Source organism: Mesoplodon densirostris, chromosome 13 (assembly GCF_025265405.1).
Source record: "Mesoplodon densirostris isolate mMesDen1 chromosome 13, mMesDen1 primary haplotype, whole genome shotgun sequence".
Classification (NCBI taxonomy): Eukaryota; Metazoa; Chordata; class Mammalia; order Artiodactyla; family Ziphiidae; genus Mesoplodon; species Mesoplodon densirostris.
Genome location: NC_082673.1, coordinates 52,782,198 through 52,799,512, shown reverse-complemented (window position 1 = coordinate 52,799,512; position 17,315 = coordinate 52,782,198). Strand labels below are relative to the sequence as shown.

The 17,315-nt window shown below is 37.2% G+C and overlaps 1 protein-coding gene and 1 pseudogene across 4 annotated transcripts in view; both read right to left on the bottom strand.

Moving 5' to 3' along the window:
- The window catches only part of DPY19L4 (dpy-19 like 4), a 59,488-nt gene that overhangs the window by 23,346 nt on the left and 18,827 nt on the right, over window positions 1-17,315 (bottom strand). For 3 of the 4 annotated variants that reach the window (XM_060116336.1, XM_060116337.1, XM_060116338.1), the window contains exons 4-9: window positions 17,015-17,105; window positions 16,622-16,743; window positions 16,361-16,506; window positions 7,243-7,366; window positions 2,773-2,907; window positions 52-183 (exon numbers count right to left, since the gene is read on the bottom strand). In XM_060116336.1, the coding sequence (XP_059972319.1) occupies window positions 52-183; window positions 2,773-2,907; window positions 7,243-7,366; window positions 16,361-16,506; window positions 16,622-16,743; window positions 17,015-17,105 (750 nt within the window). The remainder of the gene's footprint in view (window positions 1-51; window positions 184-2,772; window positions 2,908-7,242; window positions 7,367-16,360; window positions 16,507-16,621; window positions 16,744-17,014; window positions 17,106-17,315) is intronic. The other variant, XM_060116339.1, reaches the window with a different exon arrangement.
- On the bottom strand, window positions 5,877-6,255 carry LOC132500903 (large ribosomal subunit protein eL22-like; annotated as a pseudogene).

Sequence of the window (17,315 nt, the reverse complement as noted above, 5' to 3'; positions counted from 1 at the left end):
TAACAATTTAAAAATTCACCCCAAGAATGATAAAAAGGCAATTCTAATTACCTGAAGGCACTTAGCAAGCATTAAGGCTATTACAAAACTTAATAAAGGGGATACCAATAAAGCTGAATTCTCAAACTGCAGTAAATATCCCACAAAGAGAGAAAATATATAGATTTTATAAACTTCATGAACCTGTTGGGACAAAAATAAAATGAATGAGAATTAAATGAATTTTATTGTACATCTTTTCATTAGATAAGATTTGACTACAATTATAAAGTAAATGCTCTACTATAATTTTGGACAGTATTATATTTACAACCATTCAATTCATAGTTTTAATGCCATGGGATGTAACTAATTTATCACTTCCTTTTTAGAAAGAACTCTCTGCAAAGTAAGAAGCCTTGAAACCATGGATGTCTAAATCAGACTGGAAGAACCTTCTTTAATCCCAGGCTCTGACTTAATTTCACTTGGTTTGTCTTGTCCATCTATGCAACATCAAGCTGCATAAATCAAAAATCATAACCGTTAGCAGCAGTTCCCAAAACCTATCCGGTGAAAATATACTCCCATGAAATGTAGCACCAGAGAAAAGTATTTTGCACTTGGTCCATTTAACAGTGACAATAAGAAAGTTAAATTCAATTTCCTATTAGAAGATCTCCCAGGAAAGTTATGTCTTACTATATTTCTTTTCTAAAATTCAATAGTATAATAATTTAATCCACCATAAAATAAATTCCTTTTAGAAAGGGGAGAACTAAGACAAAATATAGACACTAGTTGGGGGGAGGGGGAGGAATCAAAAGGCAGAGTGTTAAAAGTTTAAAAAAAAAAAATCCCTAAAAGGGCAGAGCCAATTTTTTTTTTTTTTTTTTTTTTTTGCGGTACGCGGGCCTCTCACTGTTGTGGCCTCTCCCGTTGCGGGGCACAGGCTCCAGACGCGCAGGCAGAGCCATTTTTAAAAAAGATACCTCACTGTCGGGAGGCTGAAGCAATGACAAGAGAGGGCATTATGGGATCTTCTGGGTGCTGGTAATGTTCTATTTTTTCATTTTGGCTGCTGTTCTCTTAGCTCCAAACCTATCCTCTATCCCGGCCTCGTAATGCTGGGGCCAGCTTCTTCAGTCCACATTTCTGCTTTTTCATTTGGCTCCCTATTAATCTCTGCCAATCCATGCCAGCGAGAGGTAATAAGGTTGGAGGAGAGAGCAGGGGCGTGTTCCTTACTGCAGCCTGCAGTTCCTGGGAGGATGACCTCAGCGATGCTTCTTCACTCCAACAGAGTAATTCCTTCCTGTTGAGGCAGCTGGATGCAGCTGCAGTTTCCCTAACACTTGAAGAACGAGCTTTATCACATCTTCTTACCCCAGAGATGGCAGAATCAGCTGGCCAGAGTACCATTCTCAGAAGTCTGGGTCCCATTTCCACAGAGCCCTTCTTCCCAGTTCAGACACCAGCAAAGCTGAGTAGTGGCCCTTCCTCAGAAGTCTGTTTCAGCTCCACAGGGTTCCCTCCTCTAAGCTTCTACATTTTAATAATTCCAAATTCTTCCTTTCAGCCCTCAGCTCTAGGAGTGGTAGCTGCTTCCTGAAGTTGCTACCTCTATAATACTTTCAGGTACTTATTACCTTTTCATTTAATAAGTTAACAACTTTATACTTGGTTAATGATTGTTTATATTAAATTCTCTCTATTGAAATAACCTAAATGTTGGTACTCATCAGAATTCTGGACCATCTGAAGAAAAGGAAGAGAAGAGCGAGAAGATTCCCAAATTTCTGGCTTAGACAACATATTAAATACTTAATACATGTTTATAAATAAAGAAAAAAAAAGATAAGAGATGGCAAAAGAGAAAAAGATAAAGAAACAAAGGAACAAAATGTTTATGGGAACCTTTACTGCTGACTGAAGTATAAATTGATATAACCATTCTGGGGAAAGGCTCGATATCTTTAGTTAGATTGAATATGTACACATCCTTTGACTTGTAATTCCACTATGAATTTGACTTGTAATTCCACTATATATTCTAGAAAAATCTTGCACTTCTGTGCCAGGTGACATGTATAAAAATGGTTATAGCAGCACTGGTCATATGAACAATAAACTGGGAAAACCCTGAAATGTTCATCAGCAATAGAATACATCAATAAATAAAAATGAATGAAATAGAGCTCTGTACATCACCAGGGATGAATCTCAGAAGCAAATCAGGCAAAAGTAAACAATACATTATTTGACAACATAGTTTTAGGAATACATAGATAAGTGGTAAAAAAGAAACATAAAGAAAAAGAAGGAAAGGATTAACAAAATTCAGGACAGTTAGCCTCTGATGGGGAGAGAGCAGGATGTGACTGAGAAAAAGGGGCTTCTAGTATTCATATGCTCCATATTTTGGCCTGGGTGTTCAAATACTCATATTTTTTCTATACACTGTATATATAGCATACGTATACTCTTTTGTACATTCCTATATTTCACCTTTTTCTTTTTTTAAAGAAACAGAAAGGGAAGATGGAGAAATGGCTAGAAATAGAGAGGAAGCACAGGGGTGACTTTGGTTAAGGAGACCATGTTTAAGGGAATTTCAAAGTGCTTCTAAAAGGACTAGGGGAGAATAAGTTTAGCAACCTTTTGAGTAGAAGTATAAATCAGAGCCTATTAAAACATTTCAAATTAAGCTTAAAAGCTAAATGGTTTTTATACAACCCTATAAAGACATTTATTCTCTAGATTTAAAATCATAATTTTGAAATGCCATAATACCTTGTCACTTTGCTCCAGTGAAAAACCATCTAGCAAGAAGAGAGATATTGCTTGAAGAAACAAGAGATAGTGGCTGTACTCCCACATCATCATAAATGTGTAAGTTGAAGCACTCATCAACAAGTAGCAAAACCTCTAGGGAAAACAAAGAAAGAAACTAAATATCAACAGCTTCATTACTATAAAAATCTATGAGGTTGTTACCTCAAATTTTGCAGCTCTGTTACTGGTTCCACTTTAAGGTTATACAATTTTTGAAACTTTGTTTTTAAATCACATAATTATTAAATCCTTACATAAACAATAAGATCTTAAATCAAGCACTCTAGAGAGAAATCAACCACTTGCCCTTCAATGTTCAACATTACACTGAGAACTTCAGGAAGACAAAGAAAAAAAGAAAATTCAGTACAATTTTCTTTCACCCCAAAAGAGATAAAGGAATAAATATTTTTAAATGGTGGCTTTTACTAGACTTGACTGCTGGGCTTTAGTTACAGTGGAAGTAACTCCTTTCACTCTATAATATTTTCACTTCCCTGGTGCTTCATATTTTCCTAAGAGCTTCCATGTGATTAGTCTATTTATGTCTCAGCCCATTCCACACCCCATGGAAAAAAGTCCATTTCTTTTTTCATTTCCTTTCAGCACAGTGTGGCCTTACCTTTTCCCAAAGTTTATACTGTCAACCATATAAAACTCTCAGCTGTTTTCATCTGCTAAAGTACTAAACACAAGGATTTCACTGCCCTTGCCTGAAATATGCCTGGCTAACATCTATTCTGTCCTTCTAAATGTCATCTCCCAAGTGATTGCTTAGTGAGAAACCAAGTCTTAGCATATTTCTAGCAACAGTCTCAACTTCTTCTAGGGACCTACCTTTTTATTCCTAATTCCTCCATCAGCCATAGTGTCAAAAGAATTGGTTCTGATAAGAACAATGAAAGGACAAAAAGAGTCAAGTCAAGAAACCTAAGATAAGAACTGTGTTCTCTAAAACTAAATCTTTCAGACTCAGCTGACTAAACTCAATGATGAATTCCAGAGTCAGAGATACCTCAGACCATCAGCAGATGTAAGAATTTTTCAGCATCCTGAATAAGAGTAAGACCAGATAACAAAATGAAAGAGATGGAAAAATTCCACCAGTTGATCAAATATCAAGGGCAAGGCCCAGAAGGGCTCAGCACTAATAGAATACATAAGCTTCTGCTCTATGTATCACCATAGCTGTAAGAGAAAGTGTTCTGGAAATCTTCTAATGTGGAACAACAGAACTGTAATAACCAGGCCTAAAACCATTATCCTCAGAAAAACCAGCTCCAGAAACCAATGAAGGGTCAGACCTAGATTCAGCTTAAGTAACCTACTGGCCACTTAGAGATTACTTTGGGGATGCTAGCGAAAAGCTACAGTATAATGAAACAAACTGCCAATTCCAAAGGTTTATTCTCAAACTACTCTAAGAACATGCAGTGAAAATATGACAGAGGGAATTCCCTGGAGGTCCAGTGGTTAGGACTCGGCGCTTTCACTGGCAGGGCCCAGGCTGGACCCCTGGTCAGGGAACTAAGATCCCGCATGCCGTGTGGTGCTGCCAAATTAAAAATAGTAATAATAATAATAGGAACACATGTCAAACACAATCTGGAGAATGACCTAAGTTTCTCCTTTCTCTGGACATTTTCAAAATTCTATGCACTCTTGTCTACCCCTTATCTTTCTCACTTCATTTTCAGCTATGCCTTTATTGTCAGCTTTTTTATATACATTACTTAAGTAACATTAAATGGGTTTCAGTAATCAACCACAGATATCTCTGGATGGCTCCAGGTAACTGCACAAAAGATCTGAGCTTGGATATCCTGATGCAACTGGGACCATGAGATCTAGTCTCAAGAGTGGAAAGCAAAGTACAAAATATATGATTAAAATATCCACGTTCCTATACTACTACTCAGTAACGAAAAGGAGCAAACTACGGTACATGCAACATCAACTTGGATAGATGTTTATGGCATTAGGCTTTATGAAAAAAGTCAATCTTGAAGGATAACATACTACAGAATTCCATTTACATAACCTTTCAAAGTGACAAAATTACAGTGATAGAGAACAAATCTATGGTTGCCAGAGGTTAGGGTTGAGGGAAAGATATGACTATTAAGGGGTAACATAAGTGACGTATAGTGTGTGTGTATATATACATACACATCTTGATTACGGTAATGGTTACTTGAAACTATACATGATAAAAATTCATACAGTTATACACCCTTCCCCCCAGAAAAGCATGTAAAAGTTATAATAAAAAATACACATATATATTTAGTTTGAATTAGTTCACATGAAGTTGCAAAAACAGTACAAAGAATTCCCATGGGACTTCCCTGGTGGTGAGGTGGTTAAGAATCCGCCTGCCAGTGCAGGAGACACAAGTTCGATCCCTGGTCTGGGAATATCCCACATGCCACGGAGCAACTAAGCCCATGCGCCACAACTACTGAGCCTGCGCTCTAGAGCCCGCGAGCCACAACTACTGAGCCAGCGTGCCACAACTACTGAAGCCTGCACGCCTTGAGCCCGTGCTCCATAACAAGAGAAGCCACCGCAATGAGAAGCCGGCACACCACAATCAAGAGTAGCCCCCTCTCAACAGATGTATATGTATGACTGATTCACTTTGTTATAAAGCAGAAACTAAGGAAAAAAAAAAAAAAAAAAAGAGTAGCCCCCTCTCGCCTCAACTAGAGAAAGCCCGCACACAGCAACAAAGACCCAACACAGCCAAAAAAGAAAAAAAGAAAAAGAATTCCCATGGACTGTCTCACCCAGCTTCCCTCAATGACAATATCATACACGACCATTATACACTGTCAAAACCAGGAAACTGACACTGATACAATACTATTAATTCAGGTACAAACCTTCTTTAGATTTCAACACACACACACACACACACAAAGGCATGTGTGTATAGGGTAAGTTCAAGGGGAAGCAAACATAATTGAAGGATTGGACAGTTTTGCTTTTTATATAGATGTATTTTTTGGTTCCTAAGTTTTATTCAAGAACTCAGACAAAATATACCAGATAATTGAGTTTTATTCCTCGTCTTCCTCCTCTTCTTCATCTTGATTAATCTGGAAGTAACGCAATTTATAACTTTCTTTGCTGTTAGCAACTACGCATAACCAATCACAGATTATTCTTCTTTAAATATTTTTTGGTGAGATATTTCAAATACCTTTTGGAAAAAGGCACCTCAGAAGTTACAGTAATCTTGCTTTTGCTTCTTTCAATTGTTACAACACCTCCACCAAGATTCCTAGCTTTTCCATTCACTTTCTCCCTTGAAGAAACTGCTCAAAATTGGCAGCATCCGTGACTTCATCTACAGAATGGGTACGGTCAAGAGTAAACTTTAGGACCTACTTCTTTTCTTTGTCCACCCTGTGCCACAAGATTTTTAACGGGCACCATGGCAGCAGCCTAGGCAGAAAGAGCAGTTTTGCTTTTTAAAAAACTGAGTTTTAAGCTGAAGGGTTAAGAATACAGTAAACTTGCTTTTTTTTTTACTACAGTAAAACAGTATGGAGGTTCCTTAAAAAACTACAAATAGAACTACCATATGACTCAGCAATCCCACTACTGGGCATATACCCTGAGAAAACCATAATTCAAAGAGAGTCATGTACCAAAATGTTCATTGCAGCTCTATTTACAATAGCCCGGAGATGGAAACAACCTAAGTGTCCATCGTCGGATGAATGGATAAAGAGGATGTGGCACATCTAGCCAGGAATTCTTAACCTAAGACAGGCAGACAGACTGTCAAAGGATTGCTACATTTAAGTCAATTTCAGTGTAACTGGTTGCCTTTTATAATCACATTTATTTTATTTTATGCAGTTAAAATCATTATTCTGAGACAGAGTCTCTAAGCTTCACTTGACTGCTGAAAGGGCTCATGGCAACAACAACAACAGCAGAACAACAGTAAGAATCTGAACCATCCAGGATAGTCTCCTGAAGCTCACTAGCTTAGCTACACCTCAGTCACAGAAAACGCGGGCAAACAAAATAGGCAGTGCTACCACTGCTGTCCCTTGTAGTCACTCTATATCCCCATTAATATTCTTCAACTTGTGATGAATAAAGGCCATCAATGTTCCAGAAGTGAGAGAAATGGTAAAATAATGAGACAGATTAATTTTCAAAATAAGATATTCTTCATATATCTGTCAAGTAACTGCACTAAAACAGTATAACATCTCCTTTCTCATAAATATAATTTACTGTCAATCAGATTACAGAATAACAGTTATAACAAGACTACCGAACTATATCCTTTACTGTGTAGGAACCAGGTTTCACTGAATATAATTTAATTCTTAATATGAATAGCTTTAAAATAATGTACCACATTTGCAATACATCAGAATTGTGACAAATAGATTTGTATCTTACCTCTCCATAAGAATTTAAGTTGCTTTTTAAATAGCCTGTAAGTGCAGCAACTTGGCATGCAAAATATGGTAGTGCCCAGTTTTCTCTTAAAGGAATGGAGTATTCAATTCTTGTCGTATCTACCCTAAAATAAACCACAGATGAACAGCAAAACAGCAAGACATTATATTTGTGTAACACTATACTTTTCAAGGCACTTTCACACACTGTTGTTCTCCATATCCTGTGAGGTAGGCATTCCTGTGAGGAAGCCACCATTACCTATACAGCATCTTTGCACAAATTAATTGTTTCACCCTTACCTTACCTCCTACCCAGGAAGACTTAGTGCTGCTGTGTCTGCCTGATGAATAGATAGGCCTCTGTGAGAAGCTGAAAAAGGCATCCCTGCTCTGGGCAGATACAGCCTCATGCTACAACACACAGCTTGCTGCAGAGTACGCTGGAGTTCAGCCCCCCACCCTCCCTTCCCTTAACAAGATGGCTATCCCTCTCTAGACCACAATAACTAGCAGGGCTGGCAGATCCACAGTTCTTTTTTTTTTATTTTTTTAAAAAATTTTTATTTATTATTTTTTTTTATTTTTTATTTTTTATTTAACAAATTTAATCAGTTATACATATACATATGTTCCCATATCCCCTCCCTTTTGTGTCTCCCTCCCGCCCTCCCTATCCCACCCCTCCAGGCGGTCACAAAGCACCGAGCTGATCTCCCTGTGCTATGCGGCTGCTTCCCACTAGCTATCTACCTTACGTTTGGTAGTGTATATATGTCCATGCCGCTCTTTCACTTTGTCACAGCTTACCCTTCCCCCTCCCCATATCCTCAAGTCCATGCTCTAGTAGAGATCCACAGTTCTTATACTAACCCTTATATAAAAGGAACATGAAGTTCAGAGAGGTAATGACTTAATGAAGTCACATAGCTAGTAGGTGATAAAAAAAATATATGCATAGGATTACAATGCATATATTCTGATACCTAGTTTAATACTTTTTTCAATCAGCAGGTTACCCAGAATTAACATTACAGTAGTCCTTTATGTGATAGATCCAGAGAGCTTTGAAAATCTCCAGAATCAAACACAATGTCTTTGCAGGCTCCTCCTAAGTTTCTCCTCTATCAGTTTTCATTGAGAGCCTGTTGTCTCCCACGCATATCCTCACACCACAATGGACTCCCTTCCCAAAAATAATTAAATCTGGATCTCATAAACCCAATGGCTATTTCCCACACAAAAAACAAAGGTGTTATTGCTTAAAAAACTTCATGAAAATTGCTGCATAATTCTCCTAATGGAGACAAACATTCTTGCGTGTAATTTAGTTCAGTCAAATTGTGGTATAGGGAATTCCCTGATGGTCCAGTGGTTTGGGACTCCGTGCTTTCATTGCCGAGGGTGCGGGTTCAATCCCTGGCTGGGGAACTAGGATCCCACAAGCCACGCGGCATGGCCAAAAAAATAAATTAAATAAATTTAAAAAAATTTTTTAAATGTGGTATAGCCATACAATAGGATACTACTCAGCAATAAAAAGAAATGAACTATCGATACACCCAACATACATGAATCTCAAAATAATTATGCTGAGTGGAGGAAAAAAAAATGGAAAAAGTATATGCTATATGACTCCATTTATATAAAATTCTAGAAAATGCAAACTAATTTATAGTGACAGAAAGCAGATCACTGGTTTCCTGATCTTTCCTGATTTTCTATAGCAGTGGAGGTGGGGTAAGAAGAGGAAAGAGGGAGAGATTACCAAGAAGCACAACAAAACTTTTGGGTGTGATAATGTGTATTATACTGATTTTGTTGATGGTTTCACAAGCGTGTCTAAATGTCTAAAATCATCAACTTCTACATTTTAAATATGTACAAGTTTATTCTATGCCAATTACATCTCAATAAAACTTCTAAAAAGTATTAGAAAATAACCTGTGTTCTATGAATGTATATGTAATTGAATATATATACATAAATTAAAAACATGAAGATCAAATGAAATAAAAGCTGGAAAAAACTTAGTACAGTGTCCAGAACCTAGTAAACAGTATGAGATCTTATCTCTTTTATAACTCTGTAATGAACTATTTTTACTTAACAATATATTATGAGCATCTTTCCATAGTATATATGTCAATATACATCAAGAATATTGAATGGTCACGGCACATAACTGTACAGGTTTATCATAATCTAACCAGTTCCTATTGTTATACACTTACATTGTTTCTGGCTTTACCTATTAAAAACGGTTTTTAAAAACAGGAACCAGGGCTTCCCTGGTGGTGCAGTGGTTGAGAGTCCGCCTGCCAAGGGAGGGGACACGGGTTTGTGCCCCGGTCTGGGAAGATCCCACATGCCGCGGAGCAGCTGGGCCCGTGAGCCACGGCCGCTGAGCCTGCGCGTCCGGAGCCTGTGCTCCACAACGGGAGAGGCCACAACAGTGAGAGGCCTGCGTACCGCAAAAAAAAAAAACACAAAAAAACCCAGGAACCAATGTTTTTGTATAGTGATCATTGGTTTCATTGTTAACCTTTTAATTCTTTAATCCAATTGGAATTTATTTTACTATGTGTGCAATAAGTATTTCTTTTCCAGATTTGATTGCTGCAATACCATTTAGTGAACATCACGTATTCTAAAAGCCACCTATTTTCATACAATATTATTTATGAAAAATTGTTGTGAAAGTTAGCTTTCTAAAAGACAAAACAAGATATTCACATGTCATAAGTCAGGAAGCACGAAGGAGAAGATGTCTATTCTCAAGTCGGGACTCTGCCAACCACTCTATCAGCCTAGAATTGAGAAGGTGAACCTGGCAATCCTCATTCCAAAGACTCACTCACTACCCCTACCCAACACACAGCTTAGTGCAGTGAAACCTATAAAACTCTGCACCAGAAGCACTGTCTGGAGAAGGGATGAAGGAAACCTCTAGTCGTTGCAGCAAAAACTGAGTAGGGTCTCTGCCAGTTATTCTCTACACATGAACAAGCCTCCTCACGGCCACAGTCCTGAGCACCTGTGCTACTCTTGCTCTTCCCCACACCTTCCATGCCTGGTGGTAGTGAGAACCAGAAGGCTAATAGTGGGATGTGACAAAATCCAACGAGACTCACTTTTTCTCCCCAGCGGCAGTCTCGCAGACAGCAGCACAAACCAGCAATTCAAATAATAACTACTTTTATCAGTTGCATCTATGGATACATTCCCAGAGATCAGCTAACTTTGCGTTTTTGTGTTTCCATTTTAAACACATCATAGTATAAACATAACCTGAATCACTTGGATGACCACTTTGTAACTCACTACTGCCAAAAAGATTTCAGGACTCACTTCCATGTGTGTGTTAACAATCCAGTTGGTAACACAGTACTACTTCAATTAGCTTAGGCTAATCAGAAAATAAATGAGATGGTCTTAGTACTAAATGATGTATTGCCAAGTAAAAACAGAATGATGTACTGATCACTGTGCTAAAAGAAAAAAAAAAGAGATTTCATAATGGACTGAACAGAGCAACATGATGAGAAATGAGTCATCTCACGGTACCTAACTGTGTAGGTTTGTCATACACAGAGAGTAGAAATTTGGTGTTAGCAAAATATAATTTTTCACATTAAAGTTTTTAGTTAATATTTTACTGGTTTGTTACTTCATTAGTAAATTGGTTTCAATACATAAGGAGCTTAAAAACATAGTTTAATGCTTTATATTTAAGTAGAATTATCATTAAAATTATTTAAATCAACACACAGAATCCATGATTATTAGGTTTTAAATATATGTAACTGAAGTTTGAGAAACATTGATTTAGATTAGATGTGAAAAACAGCTTGGCATGTCAATCCAATGTATAATGTGTGAAAGTTGAAAAACACCTATGCAATATCAGTATAACTTCTAATGGCTATATGTTCCCTTGCATTGACATATTACAATTTACCTAACCATTCCCTTAAATTTAGGTTGTTTTCTAATTTTTCATATTATTACAAATAATACTATAATAAATAAGTTGAAGCAGTGAACTCTTTCCTTCTTTTTTGAATTACTTCCTGGGAATACAATGAAATTCCTGGGAAAAACTGGCATCTAAAATTGAAAAACTTTATACTTCCACAAGCATCCAGAGTATACCAATATCATTATAACAGACCCAGCACCATGTGTTATCATTATTTTTTGTTAACTCTGGGACATGTGCATTCCTTGCATCTTACCCTTTTATGAATCACCGATGTGCACAGTTACCCTTTTTTGGCCAAAGATTAAACTTAATATAGACTTTTAATCAGATATATTTTCTTTGCTCTTCAAATATAAACATGTGTCCACTGAAAGTGATTCTCAGGGATATATTTGTAGATGAGAAGATCAGTGGGGACCAAGAGCAATTTCTATATTGTTTATACTTGAAGACTGGACTTGGGTTAGCCCATTTTGGTGATAAGTCTGATCAAAGGGAGTCATCTGCCTCTGATTTCCCCCCACTACTATATGCACAGGGCTATTTCCTGAAATTTTCTTGAATTTACTAGTATACCTACATCCCTTAGTTTGAACAAATAGGAGCTATTTTATAATCCTGCTTTCTACTTCTAATATTCAGGAACGAGTATCACAAAATGTCATTAAGAACACAACTAATAATCATAATATAATGGAATGACTAATATCTTTTTGCACTTTTCTAGGCAATCATATATAAACCAAAGCTGATAAATAAAAAAGACAGCATACTCTTTCATGGCATTCAAATATATTTTGCAGTATAAAATATATACCAATATGGGACTTCCTTAAGGTCCAGTGGTTAAGACTCAGTGCTTCCACTGCAGGGGGCACGGGTTCAATCCCTGGTGGGCAACTAAGATCCCACATGCCGCACAACACACAGCCAAAAAAAAAGGAAAATATATACCAATAACCAATAAAAAATAAACAATACAAAACAAACACATAAAGAAAAAGCTACTTGCTAAGATGTTTCAATTGCTAAAAGATACACTTTAACAGAATATATCAGATTAATATTTCTACCTAACTCCTGCTCCAGCTACCCAGGATATATTATCATTAAACAAGGCAAGTTAATAAGGCAATTGAATTATAATTAAATAAGGCAATTTCCTTACAATTCTCACTAAGATCTTTAAAATAATTTATTTGACAGGGAGTCGTCTTATTCTTTAATTGCTGTTATTTTTACATGATAAAGTTGCCTAGTCTTTCTCTTTGAACTTCTGATGAAGAAAGATCTAGGGATTAAATGAAATGAGTATTAAGGTTCATTGTAGGTGACAGCCAGCCTCCAAGATGGTTCATAACCATCCCTGCCTCCTGGTATTAACACCCTGTGTAGCCACTTCCCATGTTGTGCCACAATTAGTCTGCATGACCAACAGAATATGGCAGAGTGATGTTCTATCATTTCTGATATTAGATTATTAAAGATAGCTGGCTTCCACTATGACACGTTCACTCCAGTCTCTCTTGGATCATTCACTCTAAAGGAAGCCAGCAACCAAGTTGTGAGCAGCCCTCTGCAGAGGTCCATGTGATGAGAAACTAAGGCCTTCTAGGCCAACAGCCAGTGAGGAACTGAGGCTTCTTGCAAAAGCCACATAAAGTGAACTAAGTAAAAATGATCCAGGCCAGTCAAGCTTTCAGATGACCGTAGCCCCAACCTACTGACTCAACCTCACAAGAAACCCTTAGCTAGAAGCACACAGATAAGCCACTCTGGATTCCTGACCCTCAGAAATTGTGTGAGAGATAATGTTTGCTGTTTTAAGCTGTTAAGTTTTGGGTTGATCTGTTATACAGCAATAACTAATGCATCACATAATCAAGAAAGCAATCCTTTTAGAAGGTCTCTATTTTAAATAATGCTATATATGAAACACACTTTCACTCTAAAAAGCAAGAAATTTCTAGACCTAGTCTATTAGCACTGAAATAAATTCTGTGAGTGTGCTATTAAATTTCTAACAATGAATCCTAATGAAATTTTAGAAGAGTACATGGGAACTTAAAATATTCTCTAACGGGCACTTTCTGACTTAACAAGAAGTCATCTATACCCCTAGCATCCACACCAGATTCTCTAATACTATGTTATACTAAAAGGAATCAAAGCTCCAGAGAGAAAAGGCTAATTGCAAACCTTTCATTGGAATATACAAGGTGAGCCTACTCTTCCTGTTGAGCCAGAAAACAAGACACTTTCAGAGATTAATGAAGATGTGTCAGAAGAACTCGGGAGCCAGTCTGAAAGCACTCTTATCGACCAATGCTGTAAAAATTTAAGCAAGAAAAAGAATAATGATGGTAATGTATTTTAGCCCTATTGAATCAATGAAAAACTCTAAGTACAGAAAGATGCTTAAAAAGGAGAACACTAGAAAATGCTTTTTATCACTGTGTGAGACAGCTATTAAAACAATCTCTTACAAAGAAATTGGTAATTAAAGTGGAATTAAGCATTTGTCCTAACTTTCTAATAGTAACTGAACTTAAAGGTAACCAAAGAACCTGGTTAATATAGAAAGATTCTACTTTTGAAGAATGAAGTAATGAAAATAGAAAAACCTAATTTTATAAACCTTAAATTAGGCAAAGACTGTCAACTAGAGTTATAACCCGTGGGTATATTGTTAATGGTGAAAAGGACGTTCATTTGATGCCCCAGAACACCACACAGATTGTGTTATAGTCATAAGAGGAAAACATAATTATTCAATGGAGAGATCAGACTGTCATCCTTCAAACCAGCAGTCAATTTCAGCTTCACTAGGGTTAGGCCAACTAAATACCCTGTAACTTGTAAGGTCACAGAACATGAAAACTACATCATCGACAATATATTCTAACCAAAATTGTTTATCTTGAATCCATCAAGCCTTTAGTGGTATCTTCCAGATTACATAAACACGGAAGACAGTGAGAAAAGTTAAATACCACCACAAGGAAGCAACAGGAGAAATCCAGAAGTTGGGACATTCTGTAGGACAACTGACTTGGTCCCTTCAACAAGTCGGCTGTCATTAAAAAAAGGGACTATGTTAGATTTAAAGAGAGTTAAGGAACGTAACAACCAGATGCAATACGTAGTCCTGGATTAAATACTGGTTTGGATAAACCAGCTATAGAGGGTATTTTGGGGTCAACACAGGAAATTCTAATATGGGCTGGGTATTAGAAAAGATTAAAAAGTTATTGAAATAGAAAGGCAGAGGCTTCTAAATAAGGAAAGCAGCATATAAAACAATATGTGCAATATATCTCATCTTGGTTAAAAAATATATACATATCTATACATACATATACCACAAATACATACATATTCACAATAGAAAAAGGTCCAAAAGAATATGCACCAAGATATAAACAATGCTGAGTGATTTCCAGGTGGTGGGAATGTAAACTTATTATTTTATTTTTGCTGGTTTCAATTTTTTTACGATGTACATATGTTGTTTTTATAATAATAAAGTTTGGTTCATCCCTGTACTCCCTTTAAGAGTTAAGAAGAGGGCCTCCCTGGTGGCGCAGTGGTTGAGAGTCCGCCTGCCGATGCAGGGGACACGGGTTCGTGCCCCGATCCCGGAGGATCCCACATGCCGCGGAGCGGCTGGGCCCGCGAGCCATGGCCGCAGGGCCTGTGTGTCCGGAGCCTGTGCTCCGCAACGGGAGAGGCCACAGCAGTGAGAGGCCCGCGTACAGCAAAAAAAAAAAAAAAAAAAAAAAAAAAGAGTTAAGAAGAAATATACTGATAACTCACAAAGCTGGACAGCTATACTTGAAAACTTCTAAGGAAGATTTTTAAAATCGCTTACTTCAAACTGTTGCCAGCATGTGACCCTAAACAAAGCCCAGTAAGAGATATAGCCCTAAATCTGAAACTCAGTGTCTTTGAAGTACCATATTTTTCATTTGGCAGTTGCCAAAAGAAAATGTATAACAGAAGAAAGGTCTCATTTTCTAAAATTTAATCACATTAAGTGTTATGAGGGGAAAGTGCTATGGAGAGGAAGCACTTTCAAAAGCCAAAAAAGGATCATTCAAAAAATAAATTTTTGACACTGACCAATGCCAAGAAAATTTTAGCTCTCCATTTCAAAGAAGTCCCATCCCCTACTCTCTTTGTACTCATTATTAAAGAACTGACGCTCCTTTAATCACCAAAAGGAATGGATTTATTATTCAAAGCACACTGTCATAGATTAATAGAGTGGTTAACTTAAAACTGATACATCTGATGCCTCTTCCTTCTTTTCATGAAGCTATGTCATCAATTTTAAATAAATGAGGAAAGACGTATGCCAATGTTGCTATGGTTGAAAATAGAGAGATAGAGGCGGGTGTATTATTTTTCAACTGTTGTATGACAAATGACCACAAATGTAGTGGCTTAAGATAACACAGATTCATTGGCTCACAAACCCAGCACAGTATGGCTGGATTCTCTGTTCAGGGTCTCCTTAAGCTAAAATCAAAGCATCAACTGGGGCTGTAGTTCTTATCCAGGGCTTGTAGAGTTTTTACAAGCTCACTGGTTGTTGGCAGAATTCATTTCCTCCTCACTTCAATCCAGCAACAAGGCACCAAATCCTTCTCATGCTTCAAATATCTCTGACTTCCCTTCTGTACCAGCTGCAGAAAGCTGCTCACTTTAGGGGCTCATATGATTAGATCAGGCCCACCAGCTAACCTTCCTACCTTAAGGTCAACTATGCCATATAACCGGGGTCCCCAACCCCCGGGCCACAGACCAGTACTGGTCCACGGCCTGTTAGGAACTGGGCTGCACAGCAAGAGGTGACTGGTGGGCGAGCGAGCGATGTTTCATCTGCCGCTTGCATTACTGCCTGACCCATCCACCCCACTTCCGTGGAAAAATGGTCTTCAAGGAAACCTGTCCCTGGTGCCAAAAAGGTTGGGGACCACTACCGTACAACACAACATAATCACAGGGATGAAATCTCATCATATCCACAGGCAGGAATCAGGGCATGGAAGGCTTGGAGGGGGGAGCCATTTTTAGAACTCTACCACAGTCACAAAAAATTGTAAAACTTAATTAAAAACACCTTTCTTACCTGTTAATAATGAACCATGCAACAGTTAGCATTCCTGCTAGCCAAGTTCCACTCATAAGCCAGCTTGTAACAAATAAAGCAGTGACATATATTCCTTGCAATCCAAAAACAATGCCAATATAGAAATATACTGGCTCAATAATCTCCTAATTGGGGAAAAAAAAAAGAGAGAGAGAAGGAGATAATAGGATGACAATATATAATTTTGAAGATTCATAAATATGTGAGAAAATAAATATTAAAGTCAAAAGAAACACATACATTGCTACCAGTTGCTTGATATAAAACGCTGGCAATAAGTTCTGGATATAGAGACATTTGCTGCACTGCATTTATAGTCTTCAGAGATACAGTTTTGTTATTGTGTGTCAGTTCGTATACACCTAAAGCCAGAAAAATTTTTCTCCAGATTATTTATTCTGCTTTTACAACAGTTGAACATGTTATTCAGAGGTCATTAAATACTTTATTATCAAGAAGGATCTCAAAATATAATACCTTGTGCCTCATTTTTCCAATTTTTAAATTAACTACAAGAAAGACCAATACCTATAGTCTGAGACAAATCTCCACATTCAAGGGCTCCCACATATAAGAACAATGTTTTATTTTAGGAAAATATTGTTACTAAATATACAAATATAGTTATCATACCTCTTTCAAATGAAGGTGCCTTTAACATATCCTTATAGTAAGAATAATAAATGGCACTATCGCCCTGAAATGTGATTTCCCGCTCAAGCTCCTAAAAGAAAATGAAATGATTATTTAAATACCAGTGCCTTAAATTTCACCTGCAATCTTTTCCGCTCCTCATATTCCAAATTAATGCTATTTACTTATCCTTTTATTCAAAGACATGTTTGAATTTTCCTTTAACCACTAGTGGCCATATTAATAAGATTAAACTTTTCAATAATCTGGCAATCACTTTAATGAAATACTTAAGGTTTAA